At 43.3% G+C, this 19280-nt stretch overlaps 1 protein-coding gene across 11 annotated transcripts in view; it reads left to right on the forward strand.

Moving 5' to 3' along the window:
- The window catches only part of KDM2B (lysine demethylase 2B), a 101334-nt gene that overhangs the window by 31727 nt on the left and 50327 nt on the right, over positions 1–19280 (forward strand). For all 11 annotated transcript variants that reach the window (XM_027469652.3, XM_027469661.3, XM_027469649.3 and 8 more), the window contains 2 exons: positions 10828–10943; positions 17291–17417. In XM_027469652.3, coding sequence (XP_027325453.3) covers positions 10828–10943; positions 17291–17417 — 243 coding nt within the window. The remainder of the gene's footprint in view (positions 1–10827; positions 10944–17290; positions 17418–19280) is intronic.

Here is a 19280-nt window from a genome sequence, read left to right on the forward strand (position 1 = left end):
GGTCTGAGGTGGATTGAGTCCTTGATAGAGCCTGGTGGAGATTCCGGTACATGGAAGAGCAGATGCTGTGCTCCCTCAAGGTTGCTTTGTGGTGAAACAACTTTATTTTATTGTTGTAACTCTTCAAGACTTCTGTCTGATGGAGGTCGTGCTGAGTCCATCTTCCAGGAGCCCAGGCATCTTCCAGGAGCCCAGCCGTGCTTTGTTTGTACACTGCTGCCCACCTCAGTGGCTGCATTGCATGATTCAGCCTCTTCTTGCAAAGCAACCAAATAGTTGCTGCTTTGAAGGCTGGTGGCTTTAGGCCTTTATTCTGCTGCCTAAAATGGATTAAGGATGGTGCAATCTGTAACGCTCTTCATTTCCAATGATATCAGGCTTTGCTCTCTTTGAGTATTACGGGACTGCAAGTTTCTTTATAATGGTATAATACATTGCCTCTGTCTAGCGGATTTTCCCAGGGAAATAAATATGGATAGCCTTTTTACATGACAGAAGGACTGGTTGGTAGTTCTTCAGCTTCTAGAATTACTCTGTGGGGATAAGATTATTATATATATTTTTTTAATTTTGGAGGCAGATAGAATGCAGGTCATGAGAAGACACTGATAATGTTTCTGCTAACTAAGGAGCATTATTAGCATCAACCAAAAGCCACAAATTTGCATGTTTGGTAAGCATTTGGCAAGAATCTGCCTGGGATGTGACAGGCAGAATGACTTGGAGGGTGTAGGAGTTAATCCATTAAAGGAATTAGGTCTTCCCTTGAAGCAGGTCAGAATGTGCTGTTACTGTTTGAACTAGGTGTTTGAGTGTGCCTGTGCTGTTTGCTTAGATCCCGTTACTGCATCTTTGTATTTATCTTCGTTCCCTTGTGAGCAGCCTCCTACGAATAAGACTTTCTGTCTGTTAGTTCAGTCATGCTCAGCAGTTGGAACCCAGCAAGTTGTGGGAGCCTGCACGGGACACAACTGTAACATGGTGGCTGGAGCGAAGTGGTTCCAACTGTGTTTTTTGACTGTAGTTTCTGTTTTCCTAGGAAAGCCCAAAGAACAGAAATGCCAATACCTCAGCCATTTTAGGCTCCGTGCCACGTTTGAAAGGCATACATGAATAATTTCTCCTTAAGCACCTCACGGATTCCAGGGTTTTGTTCTGGTGTATTTTGTCAGAAACCTTTTCCACAAATCTCTTACTTATGTGAAAGGATAATATTTCCCCGTTTGTTTTAAGAGCATGGAAATGCCTAGTTAAAAGCTGTTCCAGGTCAGCAAATTGAGCATAGCCTTGTAAAACAGGTCAGTTCCTGTGACCTCTTCCCTCTGGTTTGTGAGAGTATCGCACTAGTTAATGTTTGAATGTGTTTTGTATGCACTTAGTAACCGCTGGTAGTGCTCGGCTTCTGGTGATGGGTGCCTGTAAAAGCAGCGTGTCCCCCACTTCCAGCTGAGCCTGATAACCTCTGAACCAGCCTCAACTCGGCCGCAAGGCAAATACCTTCTAATGACAGGTCCGGCCTCAGAAAGTGTGTGGAGTGATTCAGCTAGTGCTCAGTTGGACTGCGAATGGAGAACGTGTCGGTGAAGGGCCTTTTTGCATCAAATCTCCCGCTGTGCTCTCATTTTCAAGTCATTTTTGGGGGTGGTCCTAGCGATGCTATTATATCATCACAGGGTAAAGGATGAAGTCGGTAGAGAAGACTGTAACAAGACACATGGGGGAGTAAGATCATAGGCTGGTGGGAGATGGAAGGTTTCTTTGAGAATCTAGGATCAGCAGTAGATCCAGTAAATCCCTGAAACTACAAAGCACTTGCACAAGAATGGGAGTTATTCTTACAGAAGGCATAATTATAGTGCTCACCGGGGCCTCAGGGTATTTCCCTCTGCATCACCGCCTTCATCTTTTCGGGATTAAGTTTAAACCAGTTAATTTCTACCTGTGCTTCTAACCCTGGAAAGCACCAAAAGGCACAAATCACAGCTGTGGTATCAAGGAGAAAATGAGCCAGGTATTATCAGCGTAGCGAGTCGTCCTGGGTCAAAGTGCATCTGGCAGTGCTTTAGGAGTCCTTCCTAAGTATGGGGTGGAGGAAGTGAGCTGAGATTCAGAGGGATGCTGCGTCCAGTGTCCTGTGTAGGACCCAAGCTGCACTCCTCATGGCCCCATAGGACCTCTCCAAGCAAGTGGTGCACCGTTACCAGCTCTCACTTCCCACTTTACCAGTTCCCACTGGTGAGTTAAGGATGATCAACTGGTAAAGTCTGCAGTAAAGTGATAATTTAACTAGGAACCCAGCCTTTTCCATTAGTACAATCTAAACCGATGTCAGAATTTAATTGTCAGTTGTCACCCCTTCATGACTTGTTGGGGTTTATGGCCAGATGTGTGCTCAAGGTGTGAGAGCAATTGAAGGCTCAAGAGCGGGGAGGAAGCTACAGTAACTACTCAAGACAGTGAATGATTTTTATTTTTTATTCCTGTAGAAATCCAGTTGTTTTTCTCCAGGAGGGGAGATGTCTTTGTGCATAAGGACAAGATATTAGTGAAGAATGCTGTGGCCCTTGGGTGTTGGCACTGTGTGTGTTTATCAGAAACAATTGAACCTTTCATATGGTTGTGTGTTAACGTGGGTGAAATTTGGTCAAAGTAACACATCTCACTGTGATGTAGCGGACGCTGCATACCAGACCTACCTGCCAGACAGAAGGGAAGCTCTTTGTAGAGCGAATTTTTCTCTTTTCCTGTGTAAGCTGTGAGGGTCTTGAAGAGGAAACCATAATCTCTGTGTGCAGCTATTGTCTCAGCAGGGACACAACATTTTATCAATCACAATCAAATCTAGAGCTTGTCCAGCATTGTTTGTGCTGTTAGCGTTCTTCTGTACAGTGTGTGTGTGTTCAGTGGTGGTTTGCACTGAGGATGTGCAGAGTGGGAGCATTTGGAGTCCAATGTGGTGTTGGTTATGGAGAAAATGTTCAGGTGTCTGGCATCGCTGTGGCAGGGATGGACTGAGCAGCATCCCTCCAGATTTCTTCCACTCAGGATTTCTGTAGGCTCTTGTCTCTGGCTTGCATGCAGCCACTTCTTCAATTACCTCCTGATTGCTCCCCTGCAGCCTGCTTGCAATGTACTGCTCACTAAGTCAATGAAAATGTGCTACCTGGTTTTTGACTATCTTTAGTGCCCGGCTTTTTGCTTTGAGTGTAAATATTTTTCTCGTCTTACATCACTGCATAGCTTCACTGGAACCTGTTCTCTCTCCCCTTCATGCCCTTCACCTGCCACTCCATTCTTCATGCTCTGTAAACCATCTCAACCATCTCTCACTTTTATCCTTGTGCTTCTTTTATATATATATTTTTTCCCTAACTGTTGCTTTATGCATGGAATTCCCTTCCCATCTTGGTTCTCTGAACATCACGTTCGTTCCTCTTGTGTACTTCTAAACTTCACTGATGCTTCCTAAAGCTAAGCTCAAAATTAAGCATACACAAAATGAAAAAATGATCCTTTTTTCAATCCAGGTGCTCTTTTGAGTCTTCTAGTCTTGCTGACTGTGTCGTTTTGATTGTAAGTGCTGGGGGTCTGACAGGGATATTGTCTCTCTCCTCCTTCCCTGTTGTCCTCTACAAACAAGATCTTGCAGTAGCTGGGAATATGCTAAGCTTGTTTGCTTTTTTCTCAATTTCCTCTGATACCTCTCTTCCAAAAAAGTGACCTTTTCTTGTGTGTGTGTGTGTTTATGCTTGGTGTAGGCGCTTGTACCTGAAATTCAAGAGTGTTTGCGCATGCAAAATCAGGGCCTGCGAAAGCAGGCCAGCTTGTAGTCTCTTGTGGGAAATCTGTCTTGCAGTGTTTCTCTGTTGCTAACATTGTGAAGTAAGTGTGTAATTGTGCCTGGAAAAGGTGAATTTGGCTGGTTCTGGGTTGTTACCGATACTGCTGTCAGCTTGACCGTGGGTAAGCTTGGTTTGGGTGTCTTTTACTGCAGGCTTTCCAAATCCGCAGCGTTAATGTGAGTACAGGGAAGGATGTGATGTAGTGTGAGTGAACTGGTAGTTGGGAGAGCTGTCTCTGGGGGGAATCGTCAAGTAGCCAGGCCATTCTGAGTGCTTTGGCTGTTCTTTAAATCTCACAGGAGCAATTCAAGTAATAGGCCAATATGGTCCATAAAGTAACGGACAGAAGTCACCGTGCATTTTTGATTTCCAAGACTTGACCAATGTACTGCCACTAGGTCTTGTAGGCAACTTTTGAGCTTTAAAGCTTTTAGGCTTTCCCATGATCAAAATCCAGGTGAGGTCACTTGCTATCAACTGGGCACGGTGTTCCTTTCTGCCTCCTCTCCAAACTTCTCCCTAGTGTTGCTGCACACTTAGGAGAGCTGTGTCTCACCCTGCAGTTAGCCGTCCCCCACCGAGTAAGTAGTTTTTGTTTTATTTTGTACGTTCTTTACTGTAACACACTGTGGGGCCTTGTGCGTGGAAAGATGCCGTGTCTTGAGAGATGAAAAATGAGCCACGGTCTAACCAAATATTCTCATTGTTCTGTGATGATTATTGCGGTAACATTAGAGTGCTCTAAAGTTCTGGTTTGCAGTCAAATACAGAAATAATGACTTCTCTTGTATGAACGCTTTTCGGGGGAAGGAAAGTAGCTGGAAAGGGCTGGACTGTGCTAGACTCTATGCTGTGGTTAGCAAGCACTCAGAGCGTTTCAAATACTGTATCTGTGGTTATCAATAAGATTCTGCCTGTTACGAGCGTGTGGTCCTAGGTCACCTCCGCCGTGCCAGTCAGTATTTGATGAATTATTGTGTAATGGGGCCAGAAGGTAGCACAGAGGCTTTCTATCAAGGAGAATGACAGGCTATTAAAATCTGACTGGTAAATTTTTTTGCAGGGAGTCGTGCTAGGGCTGCATAGCTGCCTGGCTATTTTCGGTTGCTGTTCGCTTTTTCCATTTCAGGAGCTTCCACTGACATTAATGGAAGCTCTGTGCCTGGAACCTTTAGGGACCAAGCGATGGAGATCAGCGGAGAGCATCAGAGAGAGTTTTTGCCTCGAGTGGCTACTTTCAGATGGAAGGTGACAGCATAATGTTGGATTTTAGTTCTGTTCCTCTGCAGTGCTCTACCTGATTATTATCAAATTACGTAAGATTGAGAATTGCTGGATTACTTGTATTACTGGGGACAAAAATCATTAATTTTTTACTCTAAAAATGTAAGCATGATGTTTCCTTGATATACTTGGTTGTGGGCACTACTGTGACCCAATCATTATTCTTTTGAGGTCAGAGAAATTATATCTGGTTTCTTGGCATTGTTTCCCGTAAGGACATGTCTTTTGTCACTTTTGATTATTATTTTTTAAAATTTGTTTACATATTTTTTGGTTTTCCAGACAAAGTTGCTGTAGAATCACAGGAAAATATGTATGTATGTATATCACAGAGCAAAATACCTGTTCAGTTACTACTGGAAATGGATGCACCATGGTTTTGGCTTGGAGTTTGTGGTCCATTTGCCCTGTAGCTTTCTTGATAAATTCATATTCTGCTTTATTATTCTTGGAAGGATGATTCCATTCTTGAAGATACAGCAGGAATTTACAGGGTCCTGAAATCTTCTAACAAGTTTGTAATGTTTAATAATACTTGTTTTATAAAATTCAGAAGATAATGAGATAGTATCTTTCTTTTAACTCTTAAGAAAAGCTTTTTTACTGTTAATTTTACCTCCTTGATTTACTAGGGATGATAACATCTAAATATTTGAGTGTACCTTAGGAGCAGTGGAATAATTTCTAACTGTAAACCAGCTGAGGGCATTTCTGAGTCTCCTGAATAAGATTCCTGCCCAATGCTGGTTTTACTTCATAAGCTAGGGGTGTTTTGGGAAGGAAGAAATGCTCATTAATCATCAAGAGCTGCAATAAGAAAGATCACAGTGGCTGGTTCCATGTTCAGTTGCTCGTTAGCCTCTTTCTTAGACAACGGGTGCCGGTTCAGCGGCGTCTGCTGCAGTTGGGGTTCAGCCTCACCAAACAGGGATCAAATGGAACTGGTATCAACAGGCTGGTTTGAAACCAGTCACCTCTGAGGAAGGTTTCTCTTTATTGACTCATCCCTGAGGCCACACAGTAGGTGTCACATCTGTGCAATCTAGCAGTAGCTTTAGATAATGTTCAGCAGGTGCTGCTTTTTTTTGTGTGTCTTTCAACCAAAAATTAACAATATCTTATTCCTCTGACTTTAGCATTTTTTTCCTGCCCTTAAACCCTTTCTTCCGATATCGCTCCAGTGCTTTTTTAGCGTTAAGGATGAAATTAAATTTGTGGTATTGTATTCTGTGTTGCATTCCTTTTCCTTTTTTTTTTCTTTTTTTTTTTTTTTATTCTTTGAGAGAGAGAGAGGAACAGAAACAGAGAGAGAATGTGTCTGGGTTTGGGAATGCTGCCAAGGGGAGAGATGTTATCTCCTGTCTCGCGCTAACCCATGGAACATGCAGGGTTGTGCAGCAGTACCTGAGTTGATGTAGACAGTAGAAAGCAGCTGTGGAGGAGAGAATTGATGACTCCCTTCAGAGGTGTCTCTGTTGGAGGCTGCGTGGAAAAAATTTTGCTGTGAGAGCTGAAAGATGCAGACACAGGTGAGCAGATGTGACCATAGACACGGTGATGTGACCATATACATGTCAACAGACCTGTCGGTCCGTCCAGCAAAATACCAGCGTAGCTGAAGTGAGACACGCAGGGTGTGTTGATGTGGATGATATCAAAGCAGTCCCCTTGGCCTTCATTGTTGTCTTACGGATTACACACACCTCTGGAGGTCTCTCTTCCTCTTTACAAGTCTCCATAATTGGGAAGCTTCCAACGTGGGTGTATTTGTTAGCAAGTGGTCACAATGAGCGTTCATCCTCCTCACAGTTTATTTCTGAGTCGTGCTTGCATCGAAGCTGTGGAAATTAATGGCATGTGCCATCCAAGTTTATCTGCTCTCAGAGCTCGTTTTCACAATATACAATGCTCATGGGAAGTGTTTCCTGCTCGTCTCTTTCCTCCTACTTCTAGTACTCGTGTCTTCAGTTTGTCTCTGTACACAGTCTTGTTAATATTAGAACAGGAGATTTTCTTTTCCCTTGTAGCTTCTGTGCCAATCTTTCTGTTTTTTCCTACCTTGTCAGTTCTCTCTCTTTTTTTGTCTAATCTTGCACATAGTGTCCAGCGTCCCTGGAACGCACCTCTTCGTGTTTGTTTCTTTGCAGTCTCAATATTCAGTGTTCCTCAGGTGAGTTGAGACTATTTTGGGATGCAGTGTGACTGAAGAATGCTCAGCAGCCGAGTGGCCAAGATCTGTGTTGCCAGCAGGTGACTCCTCTGTCAGGCCTGCATCCTCTCACTGGTAGAGGGGCTGTGGTCTGGATCCTCCCTCTGGGAGCAAATGAACTGCTGGAGATGTTAGGGTGTCCCTGGGGCTTGGCTGTGTCCCTAGCTCCATGCTTCCACATTGTTTCTCCACGAAGGGACAGTACCCATGGCATTATCATTTCCCATCCCTGAGCCACGCGTGGAAATTGGCTTACGCTCTACTTTAGGTAGGAGTAGGGAACTTGACTTCCAAGGGCTTTACGGTAAAAGGCTGTCTGTGTGTGGCTTGGTCTCTGGTTAATTTTAACTTTTTTCCTGGTCCTCGTGGCTTTCTGGTGGATTTCAGTGCTTTATTATTGAGAACTATATTGTAAAAAATACTGAGAACTGTGTCATAAAAACAAAACAGTATTTTCAGTCTAGTTACTAGAGATACGTGTGTCTTGAAGGTCCTAATGCTTAGTTCATAAGTCAGGAGTTTGCATCTGTCAGTTGAAGGTACTAATTGTTTGTTAAATGAGTAGCTACCTGGTTTAGAAACATAAGTGGGGAATTCAGTGTATGATCTGCAGAACCAGAGGTTTTCTCAGAAGACTTCAGTTCGCACCCCTTCCATCTTTTCTGTAAGGACAACATTGAAACTACATTTATGCTCATTAAGCTTTCTGTTGAGTTTTTGTCAGGTCTGGGACACTTGTTTTTGTTTTTTTTCGAGCATTGGCTACAGGCATTTATTGGTCTTTTCTAGCTTCTCTCAATTATATTGGGACTGCTACTGAGGAAGTCTAGAGGCTGTTAACGTTGACATTTAATGGGAACAGAGTTGAGAGGTCGGGGAAGGTGTGATGAGACTGAAGCCCAAAGAGCAAAGAAAAAAATGAAATTGATTGCACTCCAGTGTGAAATTTTCACTGAGGAAATAAAATTTGTAGGAAGAGGCTGCTGTGGGGTTATATTAAAAACAGACACTTGAAGAACAATAGCATTGATGGTGTTTCATTTTATTTCTTCTTAAAATGAAGGATTTTACCTTTTTACCTTTCCTACATGTCTAGAGAGCTCAGTTACTCTTCTTGCTTGAGCTGTGAATCTCTGGTAACAGGTTGTATTTAGAATGATGTTGATGATTCCATTAAAATACCTCGTTGCATCTGTCAGTCTGTGTGTACATTGAGTGATTTATGCTGGGAGGTGTGTGGTGTAAACAAATGGCGAGGGCTCCTCAGTGTCCTGCTGCTAGCTGGCTGCTTGTGGCCTGTCTTCTGCCACCACTCAGCCCTGTGGCCATGGATAAGTCATTGCACTTGTTGGAGCTTCAGCTTGTTCACCCCTGGAACGGGCAATGAACCTGAATTATCACACAAGTTGACCCTGAGTTGTTCCACCTATCCAATAAATCAGCTTTGGGGACCCAGCAGCTCCTAAACTGCAGAAGTCTTCAATTACCTCGTGGAAGCAGTAGCCCCAAATTCCTTCACCTTGCATCTTTTTTCCTTCCCAAAGACTAGGATCAGGGGTATCATTTATTTTGCAGTAGTATGTTCTTAGTACAGGCTGATTGATGTATTTCATGTGAGGTGATGAACTGCTCTAACTGTGAAGTGTTTTCATGTTATTGACATGCATGGTTGCTGTACTACCCTTACAGGGAAAAAAAAATCCTCTTTAGTTGGTCGTTCTTGATTTGGAAGTAATAAACGTGCTGGATGATAGTAAGTGGCTTGTAGCTGAAATTACACTAACTGGAGCAGGAAAGATGCAATACCTAGAGCTGTCAGAGCCACGAGCCACCTGCGTTTTTCTCTGCATCCCATTTACCACATGGAATCAGAGTTGTGAACTGATGGAGCACTGGAACAGGCTGCCCAGAAGGGTTCTGGAGGCTCCATCCTTGGAGATACTCAAAAGCTGTCTGGATGTGATCCTGGGCACACAGCTCTAGGTGGCCTGGCTCACACGGAAGGGGTTGGAGCAGGTGAACTCCAGAGGTCCCAGCCAACCTCAACCTTTCAGTGATGTTAACATTCAGGAAAAAATGTATCCAGAGTGATGTTTCCAGGGAAAAAATTCTCATGTTGATTTCTTTTCCTTCCTGACTCTCCTACCAATATGCCCTTAAATGAAAGCTGCAGTTCTGCCATCTGCTGGGGCTCGAGGACTTCTCAGGTGTACCTCTGCAGGCCTTCAGGGTCTAGGGATTGCTGCAAAAGAAGGCTCCTGTGGCTGCTTGCTGGAGAGCCCTTTAGGACATTTTCCTGCTCCCTCAATGATCTTGAAGTGAAGGAAAACCACCAGAGCTTTAATGGAAAGTACTGCCCAGTTAGGAGAAAATTGGCTGCCCCCGATGTTGCTTTTATCTGCTGGTTTATAAACTGTAATACTTTTCATTAAAAATCAGAAAAAAAAAGCCTCAGGTCTCCATGGGGCCCAGATCATTAGCAGGATCAATCCTTTCACCACAGAGATCAGAGTCTCCAGTCTTGCATAGCCAGGCCTTTGGCTGCTGGCACACCAAGCAAACAATGCAGAAGCAGACGAGCTGTGTGTGGCTGCCTGAATTACAGAATCACAGAATCACAGAATTTCTAGGTTGGAAGAGACCTCAAGATCATCGAGTCCAACCTCTAACCTAACACTAACAGTCCCCACTAAACCATATCCCTAAGCTCTACATCTAAACGTCTTTTGAAGACTTCCAGGGATGGTGACTCCACCACCTCCCTGGGCAGCCCATTCCAGTGCCTAATTGCTACATCTGGATTTCTGTTATGGCAGAAAATTCTTCCCTCACTGTGGAGCCCGTGAAATGAATTCAGGCCCTTCCAGGACAGGGTCAGAACAGTCTCATCAGCTCAGGTACTAGAAATGTTAAGTCCTTTAACTTGGGGCTGGCGGTGAGGAAGATTTCCAATTGCTGCTTCAGGAAGTTGATAATAGAACATAAAACTTTCACCCCTGAAGGAGGGCTGGCAATAACTTGAAATTGTTGACACCTAGAGACGTGTGCGCCAGAGCTGGCATGGAAGAAGTCTGATGTGACTCAGTCCAGTTGCGCAGCCCGAGCCCACCAGCACCACCAACATGATTTGCAGCCCTAGTGGAGGTGCCAGGAGATCATCTGAGAGCCAAGTGTACTGAGCAGGCTGAGTTTGCTTCTTAGTCATGGATGTGGTTGAGTCACAAGCTTGCGTGTTCTCAGTAAACACTGAAACCGTTCTGTGGATAAATAGAAGAACTCAACACACAGAGGGTTGTGAGACTGTGCATCATAAGATGCCTTCTGCTATTATTAGTCTTGGAGTGGCTATGAGCATACTATTTAACCTTTCGCTACTTAACTTCTCTTCCCCCCTCAGAATGGGGTTTATGGGGTTGTTAAAATGTGATTGTAAATTGTTCTGTGATGCTACATAGTGCGAGGCATTCTCAGTTCTTTGCTTTCCCTCTCTAGGGTGGATACATGCGGTTTATACTCCAGTAGATTCTCTGGTGTTTGGTGGAAATATCCTGCATAGCTTTAATGTTCCCATGCAGCTTCGCATCTATGAAATTGAGGACAGAACAAGGGTAAGGATACTTGATTCTCTTCTTAACTTTGTGACCGTGGCCTGCCCGTTTCTCTTTCTGTCCCCGCTTTTCCTTTCTGAGAAACAAGAACTGATGGGATCTCCATGCCAGAATTGTTGAGAGGTAAACATGAAATAACGAGACTTTCAATTTTTGGTGATTTTTAGTGACGTTTACTCATCTGTTTTTCCCTACTTCCAACAGCCATGCCCATTCTGTATCTTTTGTCTGCCTGCTAACCTTTATAAACAAACTCCCTCGTGCACACAAGCATATTGACCTTTACGGGGCAGTTCCTTTGTACCAGTACACTCCTGCTAACCTCCTGGAATGGATACCAGGGCTGGAGAATAATGGGACAAGGATGGTTTTACTGTCCGCAGCTGAACTGAGAAAGCTGTGGAGGAGTTTACTATGAAGCATCATCTTCTGTGCTTCTCAGGATTTTCTTCTGCAATGCATAGAATGCAAAAATTTCATGGGACTAACGAGTCTGGGCAGGGGCATTAGTCTGAACGAGGATGTTCACCTGGCTGCAGCAGAGCATTACATCTGGAGGAGGTTTCTGTGCAGCCTCTTGAGGAGTGAAAATTATGCCCTTGATTAATAAGCTTGACACCTAGCTGTCATATGCTTTGCAGTTCCATAAAGCAGAAGCATCTGAAGGAAGTGCCAGTCTTTTACTAGGCTATTAAATAAACCGTGTAAGGCAATCATAGCATTTTGATGTAAATACAGACCAGTGTGTGTACAAATTTAGATGGGACTTTTTGTGGCTGGCAATTTTGGAGGCACTGCACTGTGACAGTGCTGGTAGACTGCAAGCACAGGTGCCAGGTCAAGTGTTTGTGGAGATTTGGGCTGGCAAAACACACAGCGGGAAGCTGTGATGCTTCTTGACTAAAAAATCTTAAAATGTTATGTGTTGAACGTAAGCTCATTGTGTTCACCTCTACAAGAGGGCACAGTTCTGGCTCCAAGTGGGCTTTTGCCCCAAATCCCTTTGCTTGCAGTGACAGTGCGTTAGTCCGAGACAAATACGTGTTGTTTTGAAAGGCATCTCTGGCTCAGTGAGAGGAAGGGTGTCCTCCCCTCAAGCCTCTCTCTGCCAGTGTTGTGTCGGGAACAGAGTGCTCCCGTGCTTCGCAGGGGTACAGGGCCTGTTAGTCTCCACACTGCAAAGCGGTGGTGGGAGAGGTTGGTTTCCTGCAGTGATTGTAATGAAGAGAAGGAATCTTAAGTAGAAGAATGAATTTCTGGTGGAAGACAGATGAAGACAGAAGCTGAAATTCAGAAGAATTAGAACAGAGGGACTGCAGCAGAGGGCAGAAGTAGAGGGAAAGGCCATAAAGGCCAGAGTAGAGCTCAGCCTGGCTTTGAATAGGTGTTCCCAAGGCAAGAATGTGAAGTATCTTAAAAATAAGTAAGTAAAGAGTATAAGGACTGGACCAGGAAAAAGTTGGGATGGCAGAAGCAGGAAGGGGCTCACCAGCTTCTTTTGCAGAGTGAAAGGTGATGGGATGAGCTGTAGGAGTCCTTCAGAAAAAGGACTGGCAGCCAGAGTTGAACTGTGGCTAAGTTCAACAGAGGAGCTCAGCACAGGAAGGTTTTTAGAGTGGCTGTAAGTAAGAACCAGCAATACACACCGGATACGTATGCTGCAGCTGCTCAAAGGAGAGGCGTGTTGTTGCCATGAAGGGTGCTAGCACAGCTAACTGGAATGGAAAAGACAATTTATTTATTTCCAGTGATGTCTGGAAGGGAAATGCTCTTTTTCCTGATATAAGGAGAGCTGGCATCTTGTTCCCACAGGACCTGAGCAACCCAAAGCCATGCACGTTTTATTAGAATTGCAACTGCTCAGCAGTGCTTCTTCATGTCAGGTCCTTCTGCTTGGGAGACTGGGGGCAGCTTTGATCTCCTGAGCTTTTATACCAGGAGGCCCCGTTATTTTTTTGGTAACTTTCAGGATCTTACTGGGCAGCTACAGTGAAGTGTCTTTGAAAAGTCACTACTACCGTGATCCTGTGGGAAGGTTCTGTGGGTGTGATGTCTGCCTCTTTGAAAATGTCCTGTCACCATTTTTTGGAAAGGGGTTCTGTGACATTTGGAAATCCCAAATCAGACCGTTACTCTTGTTGGGTTTGATTTATTTTTCTTCAAAGTATCTGCAGTTCTTTATAATTTGCCCTCCAAGAAATATTTGAGTGCTTTAAAAGAGACTAATGAAAGCCAACAACCCAGAACTTCCACAACTTTACAGTAAGTTTCAGCACTTGTATGTTGCTGTGCCAGCACTGTGTCTTGCCTAACCCCAGGCCTTTGTTCACAAACTTGTGCTTGTGGGCAGCTGTATAATAACAATGCTGTGTGAACAGCCAAAAACTAGCAAGAAGTTCAAGACAGAAAATAGAAGACTTGCAACTAAAGCATACAGAAGTTTGATGAGAAAGAGGCAGAAAAATCAATACTGTTATTTAGAAATAATAACGCACAAAACAACTAAAAATATCATGCAGGAATCTTGAAGGGGCAAATGTTTTCAAAATAGAATTCCGGTGTGTACTACTTTATTTGCTTTGCCAATCAAATTTTGTAATTTCTTTGTTCAAATAATTTTATTCATACAGGGGCTAGAATAGCAGACTCAGTACAGTATGTAGTTCACACAAATTTGGCAGTGTGAACATACTGCAAATGAGTTTCTCATCAGTATTGATCTTTCCATTGTGTATAGCACAGAAGTAAATTACACGATGTGATTGACGAAGTAATTTGCCACGCTCAAATCAAAGTGTAATACAGGTGTGTTTCCCTTCTTCATTTTGCAGAGAGCAATTTTATGGAGGTTTCGCTGTGTTTAAAGCTGCTATATAATGCTTAATCATCTTTGATTGCTGATATTCAAAGTCATTTTTATGCTAGGTGTAGTTGTTATTGTCTTAGCAGCTAAGACAAGAATAAATACATGGTTGAAACGGTAATGCTGATTTACAGCCTGATAAAATTGCCTAGTTTATATACTTGTCATGCTTATTCTAGCTTAATTTCTCAAATCCCTAGGAGACTTTTTAAGAGGGTTATAGCCATTTAAAAATAGTTTTAAGGAGTAATAAAAAACATGTCTATTGTTGGAAACAGCTCCTAATGTGCAATTGAGGTAAACAAATATTCTCCAGCCTTACAGTTTGTAGAGACTCTCATTTTGCAGTCTGGCTTTCCTAGAGGCCAATTAACAGCTAGTCAAATAGGCCAAGCTGTTTAGCTCTCTGCTAGACCAGCTTGAATAACTGCAAAGCAGGCTGCCATGCAGAGATTCATCATCTTGGCACAGGGGTGTTACAGCTCCGTATTACTGAAGAGGAAGAATGTGTCAAACTCACTCCCAACTCGTCTAAATTTAACGGCGTTAAAAGACTGGAACATGGATGGGGACAGGAGCACTCAAAATACATCCGTAAGGTGGTCACTCACAGATGACGGTGTTTGCTACTGATGTGGTTTTTTGGAACTTCAGATAATATTTTAAGTGGATAGATGGATTATTTTGTAAATACTCGTATGTTGTTTTTCAAGATTCTGATTAGAGTGATTAAACACAAGTAGAGTTTGTACTTGTAACAAAATCTTAATGGGTATTGTGGAAGAGAAATGATTTCTTAAGGAAACTTTGTGCCTTACTTCCTACATTTTTGTTTTGTTTTGTTTTTGGAGGGAGGTACAGGTCTCTAAAAGCATTTCACTTTGAAAATAGATCATACTCCAGAGAGGATTTTTCTCACTGTACAGGAATAATTTTAAAAAATTATTCTGTGGATTGTAAATTATTAATCATAGAAGTTAGAGCTGGAAATGCTGGTTAGATGTAGTCTATTTCCCTGCTGGTAGGGGGTTTAGTCCTCTGGCAGAGTCCGTACCAGGTAGGACACTTTTAAATGATCACGTAACTTCCCCCCAAATAAGAGTTCATTTGACCGTGACTGTACAATGGAAAAATTCTGGACTTGTATGTAACACAGCTCATACCCATCAATTAAGAAACGTTCAAGGCTATCGTAAATAATGTTCCCTGTGCTTCTTCATAAGGCAAATTTTAAAAGATTTTAAAGCTCTGTTAGACTTACTCTAATGGCGAAGGCCATGGCAGATCTCTGCACAGTACCTCGTGTTGGATGTGGTAGCTCTTAGTTCAGAAGGCTTGCAAAGGCAGAGCCTTCCCAGGCACACAGTGAATTACAGAGGCATGGAGGGATTTGCTGTGGGTTGGAACATTGATAGTGAGGCAATTAGGAACTCAAATTGAATATTAAAGATTGATATACATAATGGGAGCACTGCATGCATTACTGCCTTGTCTTTCACATTGAATTAACATTGGTAACAACTAAATTTGGTGAAGCTCAGAATCTGTCAACAAATGTTGAGCAATGATGTCTTTAATATTCCCAGGCATGTGGCTGAAAACCTTTTGAAGGCAAGGCTGAGGGGTGGAAGGCGGCTTCCTGTTTGTAAGTCAATTCTTTGCAAATTTTGTTTCCTGCAGTGCTCTCTTGGAAAAATTTGAGTTCCTTTATTAGCATATATTTTAGCATGGCTAATTTCCCCTGTGTTCCGTAATAGTGATACGTGACTCGAGCTCTTCTTTATGACAAATAACTAAACCAAAGGAAAGAAATTCTCGACTGCAAAAAGGCCCTGGGGTTAAATGTTCTCACATTTAGGGGGATTCTGGTTGGTTGGTTGGTTATTTTTTCCATTTTTTTTTTCTTTGGTGTCTGTTCTTCATAACAAACATCAGGGAAACATATGAAAAGTTGCAGCATTGCTGGATGCATGACCCATCGCACCACACAGTTCAGATTTGCCAGCTCCACTTGTGGAGGATTTAAGAAATCTTAACTTTGGGGAATTGCTGTGGAATATCGAAGTTCTACATTGTGATACATTTAGTGTGATGACACAGTGTGTTCTCCCTTAATTACATGTTGTTTCACTGCTGAAAGTGCCTGTGCTCCCTGTGGGAGCAGAGGCAGGTTCTTTGCCTATGTTGGGGACAGTTTTCAAGCCTTCTTGTAAGTCTTTGGCATGGCCAAGTGGATGCTGGTGTCGCCAGGCAGATGTGCAGACTGGGCGTGCTCTGCAGAGCCAGATCTGAGTTTCCAGATGTTGCAGTAGTGGGTCTCTTTAAACCTCACAGCTTTTTGGGTGATGCGTGGTGGGATGGTGGTTTTTGTTTAAAATCAGTTAAGATAATGGTCCTTCTAGTGCAGTCCAGCTTTTCATTAAACGTGGGTGGACACCTCTTAGCTAGGGGAGCAGTTAAAATCCATAAAATGCCTTAAAGCGATTCTTAAATACCAGCACAATGCATGCATGCAAACCTGCAAAATGCAATTTCTGTGTCACCAAGAGAAAAAGAAGCGTATAGAGCAAGTACAAGTGCATACAAGATGCGTGGCATCTGTTTCTAACAAATCACAACCAATATTTCTATGTTCTTGCATTTGGGGACCTTCCTAGGTTGTTCCTTGGTACAGTGACCTCCCATGGATAGAAAACTATTGGGGAAGACGAGGAAACCCACTTCGTTTTCTTCTGAATCTGAAATGATCTCACAAATACATACCATTACAGAATAAGATTTTGGTGTACAAACAGGTCTGAGATGAAAGAAAAAATGCACAGCTCGACGTTCTTTTGTCAAAATCCCGCTTTCAGTTTTGTTTGTAGCAAAAGTTAGCTCCCTACCAAAATGCGAGGTGTAAACCACAAAAGGGATTTTTGTTTTTAATGTGTATACTAATCATCAAGAATTTGTGTTTGTTCATTTGTTTAATCAAATTGTTGGGAAGGTGGTAATTGGAAAAAGATGTATTTCCTGCTTGAGTCATTTTAGGTAGTGCTGCCATTTTGATTTAAAAAAATGATAATAATATAATCATGTGCTAGTGCTTTGGAAATGAAATAAACCACTTCTGTTTTAACTTGGATTTTAGTGACTAACATCTGTATGTGACCACCCTATGTTTATACAGAAGGTAAAGAATGCCGTGGGGGCCATCCATCAGTTTCATGATTTCACAAGAACACAAACCCTTTCCTCTCCCGCCACCCCAAGAGGATACAAATTAGTGAACCAAGAAATGATGCTATCATGGCAGGCAGGCAGGCGGCCTCCTCGCTTTGTATGCTGAAGGCATCCGTCTCACGCGGCTCCCCCCGCCCTCCCCTCCCCCTGCTGCATACTGTGTGTGCTCGTGCTAACACGATGAGAATGATGGCTGGCCCTTGTGCTGCAAACTTCTCCTCCCTTCCCCGTGGACTGACGGTCTCAACCTTGCTTTCAGGTGCACGCCAAATTCCGTTATCCTTTCTACTATGAAATGTGCTGGTATGTTCTGGAGAGATACGTGTCCTGTGTGACCCAGCGCTGCCACCTCAGCAAAGAGTACCAGAGAGAATCAATGTTAATTGGTGAGTGAGCCCGGTGTTAATTGGTGAGTGAGCCCAGTGTTAATTGGTGAGCGAGTCCTCCAAGCGCGTGTTCAGAACTGATGCTAGCACCTTAGGCTTTGGTTGCTTTGGTTTCTGCAGAGATTTTAAATTGCATTGGAGAATTGTGGAAATTCTGATGAACTGTTTCTTTATTTTGAGGTGGGGAGGTTTTGGCTCTGAAGCATTTTCATGAAGTACCAACGTACTTTGAATGATATTTATTGAGCATTCCTTAGCAAGTGGATCGCAGAAAAAACAATTTTTGGATGCATCTCTTTCTTGGTTTCAGTACTGTTTGTGTTAAGGTGATGTGCCAAACAGTTGAGGATTTACTGCTGTGTTTGGCACAGTACCTTAGTAGCCAGAAATGTGTGCGTTGCAAATGTGCTCTGGTAGGATGGATATTTAGTCCTTTTATAGCGTGTCTCCTCCACAGAACGCGTTACAGTCACTATACCTGGCTTCTTTCTCTTCTCCTTTCTTTAATTTTGACTTCAATTCTGTCTGTTTGGTGACTGACTTCTGCTTCAAGAGAATACCAAAACCAAGAAAACACCTACACAAATCTACATGATCTATAACCTCAGTGCAGGGAGGTCGAGAAACCTTTAAAACAACAGCTGAAAATGGACCAGAGCAGAGATGGATGGACGTGCCTGCGGCGGGAAGGCATTGCTTGGCGCTGCTGTGAGCTTTACATCAGTGTGTTGCAATTCCAGTTGCTGCCTTTCTGAACTGCCCTTTTTTCCTTCCCTGGGTTGGAAGAAGGCAGCAGGCCATGTTACCTCCCTGCTTTTAAGCACAGAATAGCTGAAAGGAACACGAGCACCAGCTAAATCTTCGCTGATACGTATTAAGTCTGGAGGAGAACTAAAGTATTTCTGTGCTTCCCACCCCAAGATGCCAGTTGGAGTGAACCTAGACTGTGTGGAACTGCTCTGGACAGGAGGGAAATGATTGCTGTAGTATAATCTTCAGTAGAAGGGGTTAAAGAAGGTATAAGCCCATAAGCCCCACTCTAGTCATATTTTCTGTCCAAGACTGACTTGAGGGACCTAAAAGGCCATGTAGATCAGCCAAAGAAATTTCTTGGGGTCCCTGGGAACTTGAGTAGTACACATTTTGTGTCTTTGCTCCATGAGTCCCTGATCAGAAGAGATTAGTAAAGCAGGAATTCCACGTGGAAGAAGTGTTATATAGGGTCATCCTAGAGCAAAGGACAAATTAGCCCTTTAGATCTGCTCTTCAAAAAAGCAGCAACAAAGCTGGTAACTGTGTGCCTTGGAAAATGCAGAACCAACCTCCCGTAGTGAAAACCAGTGGCATGAGAAGAGGCTCTTCCTGCTGGCAGGGTGAGGGTGCCAGATCACCGAGGTGTAATTGCAGAGCAAATTAGATGTGGGGAGTGGATGGTTCAGGATATTGAGACGGGACCTTTTCCAGCTAAATGACCAGTGTGAATTGAAGCCCAGCTCAGTAATTACTGATAATGGGTTGGTGATCCCCATGAAGTGTGTCTCAGTCCGGTTACTAGCTGAGAGAGGCTGAAATCATACAAAAGCTCACTGGGAACTGCAGTTGTCCAGCATCTAGAGGGAAAAAGATTGTTCTGCATGACCAAAGAGTGTCAACCGCAAAGGCATCAGCAAAAGCAACATTGGCAGCAGTTTCTGGGTCTTTGTGGTGGCTTTGGTTGTTGGCCTGCTGGAAGGTGAATATTAAACTGTTTACGTGTTGATTCAGTGTGGTTTTATGGTCATTCCAAGCTAATACAAGAAACATGCTGCTCTCATAAGATGAATCTCTTCTGTGAACCCTCGAGGTCATGTGGCTGCACCGTGA

This window comes from Anas platyrhynchos, chromosome 16, assembly GCF_047663525.1.
Source record: "Anas platyrhynchos isolate ZD024472 breed Pekin duck chromosome 16, IASCAAS_PekinDuck_T2T, whole genome shotgun sequence".
Classification (NCBI taxonomy): Eukaryota; Metazoa; Chordata; class Aves; order Anseriformes; family Anatidae; genus Anas; species Anas platyrhynchos.